Source organism: Bos grunniens, chromosome 7 (genome assembly GCF_055505025.1).
Source record: "Bos grunniens cultivar Pamir isolate PY7600 chromosome 7, Bosgru_T2T1.0, whole genome shotgun sequence".
Lineage (NCBI taxonomy): Eukaryota > Metazoa > Chordata > Mammalia > Artiodactyla > Bovidae > Bos > Bos grunniens.
In genome coordinates this window covers 9,330,212-9,333,506 of record NC_141171.1, presented here as the reverse complement: position 1 = coordinate 9,333,506, position 3,295 = coordinate 9,330,212, and the positions used below count along the sequence as shown (strand labels likewise).

General features: G+C 43.1%; 1 protein-coding gene across 1 annotated transcript; it reads right to left on the bottom strand.

Moving 5' to 3' along the window:
- Window positions 1-446: 446 nt before the first annotated feature.
- On the bottom strand, window positions 447-1,445 carry LOC147368292 (olfactory receptor 7A10-like). The gene has a single exon (XM_086413452.1). It carries the CDS (start codon window positions 1,443-1,445, stop codon window positions 447-449), a length of 999 nt encoding a protein of 332 aa, XP_086269578.1.
- Window positions 1,446-3,295: the final 1,850 nt, after the last annotated feature.

The window sequence follows — 3,295 nt, the reverse complement described above, 5'->3', positions numbered from 1 at the left end:
AATGGTTGAATATTGGACAGAGTAGAGTAATTAAGTGGGCAATTAAATTGTGTAAAGTAGTTGGTAAAAAATGAGAATTTTAGGAAATAAATAACAGGGCAACTTGTACTTCCAAAGTCTGATTAAAAAAATCACAAAGACAAGGAAGGTCCGAGGACCAGAGTGAAGACTTCAGGCAGAACAAACAGAACAAATAGCACTCCTGGCTAAGCCCAATTTGCATAGGGCAGGCCCAGGTGGAGGAAAAAAAACATATAAAAGAGGAGCCAAAGCGCTTTCTCACGGACTCTCTCTCCCGCGTGCATGCGTGCGTGCTCTCTCTCTTTCTCTCTCTCTCTCTTTCTCCCTCCCCACGCACTCCTCCACTCTCTTCTCTTCGAGTCTTGGATTCTCCTGCTATCTTATAAATAAAAATGGAGCTGTAACACTGAAAAAAAAAATCACAACTACTGACTCTGAGACTTTGAGATCTGCAATCTTGGGCACTTCTCCAAACCCAGAATAATTGACCTTTTTAGACTTGCCATCACAGAGAATCTTTTCAGAGCCCCTTTTATGTCTTTGTTTCTCAGACTGTAGATAAAGGGGTTCAGCATGGGTGTGACCACAGTGTACATCACCGAGGCTGTTGCACGTGAGTGTGAGCTGTGGGTAACAGCAGAGCTAAGATACACTCCCAGGCTCGTACAAAAGAATAAGGAGACGACTGAGAGGTGAGATGCACAGGTGGAAAATGCTTTATACTTCCCCTGAACTGTTGAGATTCTGCATATACAGGAAACTATCTTTGAGTAAGAATAAAGGATACCAGCCAGGGGACCACCACCCAGAAGCACAACTGTAAGATATATTACCATATTATTAAGAAAGGTGTCAGAACAGGCAAGTTGGGTTATCTGACTGAGGTCACAAAAAAAGTCATGGACTTCCAAAATAGTGCAAAAAGAAAGCTGTAACAAAATTAAAATTTGTAACAAGGAATTCAGGACACTGACGGTCCAGGACACCAGAACCAGCAGAAAGCAGAGCCGAGGGTTCATAATGACCATGTAGTGCAGTGGGTGACAGATGGCCACAAAGCGGTCATAGGCCATCACTGTGAGAAGGAAGATGTCCAATAATGCAGAGAGTAGGAAAAAATACATTTGTGTGATGCAGCCTTCATAGGTTATAACTTTGCTCTGGGTCTGGATGTTCCACAACATCTTTGGGATAGTGGTAGAGGTGAAACAGATGTCTACAAAGGATAGGTTGGAGAGGAAGAAGTACATGGGGGTATGTAGGTGGGCGTCTGAGCTGACTGCCAGGATGATGAGCAGGTTTCCAAACACGGTGATCAGGTACATGGAGAGGAACAGTCCAAATATGAGAGCCTGCAGTTCTGGTTCCTGTGAGAATCCCAGAAGAAGAAACTCTGAAATTTCTGTATCATTCCCCAATTGCATGCAGTAGGAGTGACTGCCTGGAAACAAAACAAAACAAACAAACAAACAAACAAAAATGACATGACTAGTTTTATCTGAAATTGGAATTGTAACAACGTTGAAGTTCTACAATTTTGCATTCAAAAATTAAAATCCATAATTTTTTGTATGAAATTTTCTCCTTCAAGAGATCCCCTGTGCCATCTCTGAGTACCAACTTATGGCCCATATCCAGCCTCCTCCCCAAATGGTCATGTATGGAGGAGTTTAGATGAGAAATGCTGCCATGTTTTGGGGAATATAAATTGAGGACTGACCAACTTCTAGATAAAGAGCATACTGTACTGAAAGATAGTTGCTATGAAGAAAGCGATCTAGTATGAAGAAGAAAGTTAATGGTGGGGGGTATTATGCTTTATTTTCTTGGGCTCCAAAATCACTATGGATGGTGACTGCTCTATGGAATTAAAGGATGCCTGCTCCTTGGAAGAAAAGCTATGACAAACTTAGACAGCATATTAAAAAGCAGAGACATCACTTTGCTGACAAAAGTCCTTATAGTCAAAACTATTGTTTCTCCAGTAGTCATGTACAGATGCGAGAGTTGGACTATAAAGAAGGCTGAAGGCCAAGGAATTGATGCTTTTGAACTGTGATGTTGGAGAAGACTCCTGAGAGTCCCTTGGACTGCAAGATCAAACCAGTCAATCCTAAAGGAAGTCAGCCCTGAATATTCATTGGAAGGACTGATGCTGAGGCTGAAGCCCCAATCCTTTGTCTATCTGAGGCAAAGAGCTGACTCTGCAAAAAACCCTGATTCTGGAAAAGACTGAAGGCAGGAGGAGGAGAGGGCCACAGAGGATGAGACGGTTGGATGGCATCACCTGACTCAATGAACATGAGTTCGAGCAAACTTCAGGAAATGGTGAAATATGGGGAAGCTTGATGTGCTTCAGTCCACGGTGTTGCAAAGAGTTGGACATGTCTGAGTGAACAACAACAACAAAAATATTTTATGGAGTGTTCAGATAGTCTGCCAAACATCTGAACAGAGACCTCATGGAAGTGAAGTCTGGAGATGTGAGGTTATCTGAAGGAAATGTGTGTGGTGGACAGAGATAGTCCCAAGCTGAAAGGACCTGAAAAGGTATTTGTTTTAGAAAATCAAGTTTGAAAGGAAGCTTTTGTATCCACAGGAAAGTCCATTAGGTAGAGTGATTAGAAATAGTATCAGAAAATTTGGAGATAGCAAGAGGCCTCCTTGCAATGATCAGGCTATTCTCAATCTCAGGCACACAATTAGGAAAACAATGTCACAAGCCAAGCTGTCAACATTAGATTATCTTTCCTCCCTAAGTGTAGTTCAGTTCAGTTCAGTCACTCAGTCGTGTCCGACTCTTTGCGACCCCATGAATTGCAGCACGCCAGGCCTCCCTGTCCATCACCAACTCCCGGAGCTCACCCAAACTCATGTCCATAAAGTCGGTGATGCCATCCAGCCATCTCATTCTTTGTCGTCCCCTTCTCCTCCTGCCCCTAATCCCTCCCCGCATCAGGGTCTTTTCCAGTTAGTCAACTCTTCACATCAGGTGGCCGAAGTATTGGAGTTTCAGCTTCAGCATCAGTCTTTCCAAAGAACACCCAGGTCTGATCTCCTTTAGAATGGACTGGTTGGATCTCCTTGCAGTCCAAGGGACTCTCAAGAGCCTTCTCCAACACCACAGTTCAAAAGCAACAATTCTTCAGCGCTCAGCTTTCTTCACAGTCCAACTTTCACATCCATACATGACCACTGGAAAAATCATAGCCTTGACTAGACGGACCTTTGTTGGCAAAGTAATGTCTCTGCTTTTGAATATGCTATCTAGGTT

What these genes read in the sequence shown, in the direction of transcription:
- LOC147368292 (XM_086413452.1), bottom strand. Translation starts at nt 1,445, where the DNA reads ATGCAATTGGGGAATGATACAGAAATTTCAGAGTTTCTTCTTCTGGGA.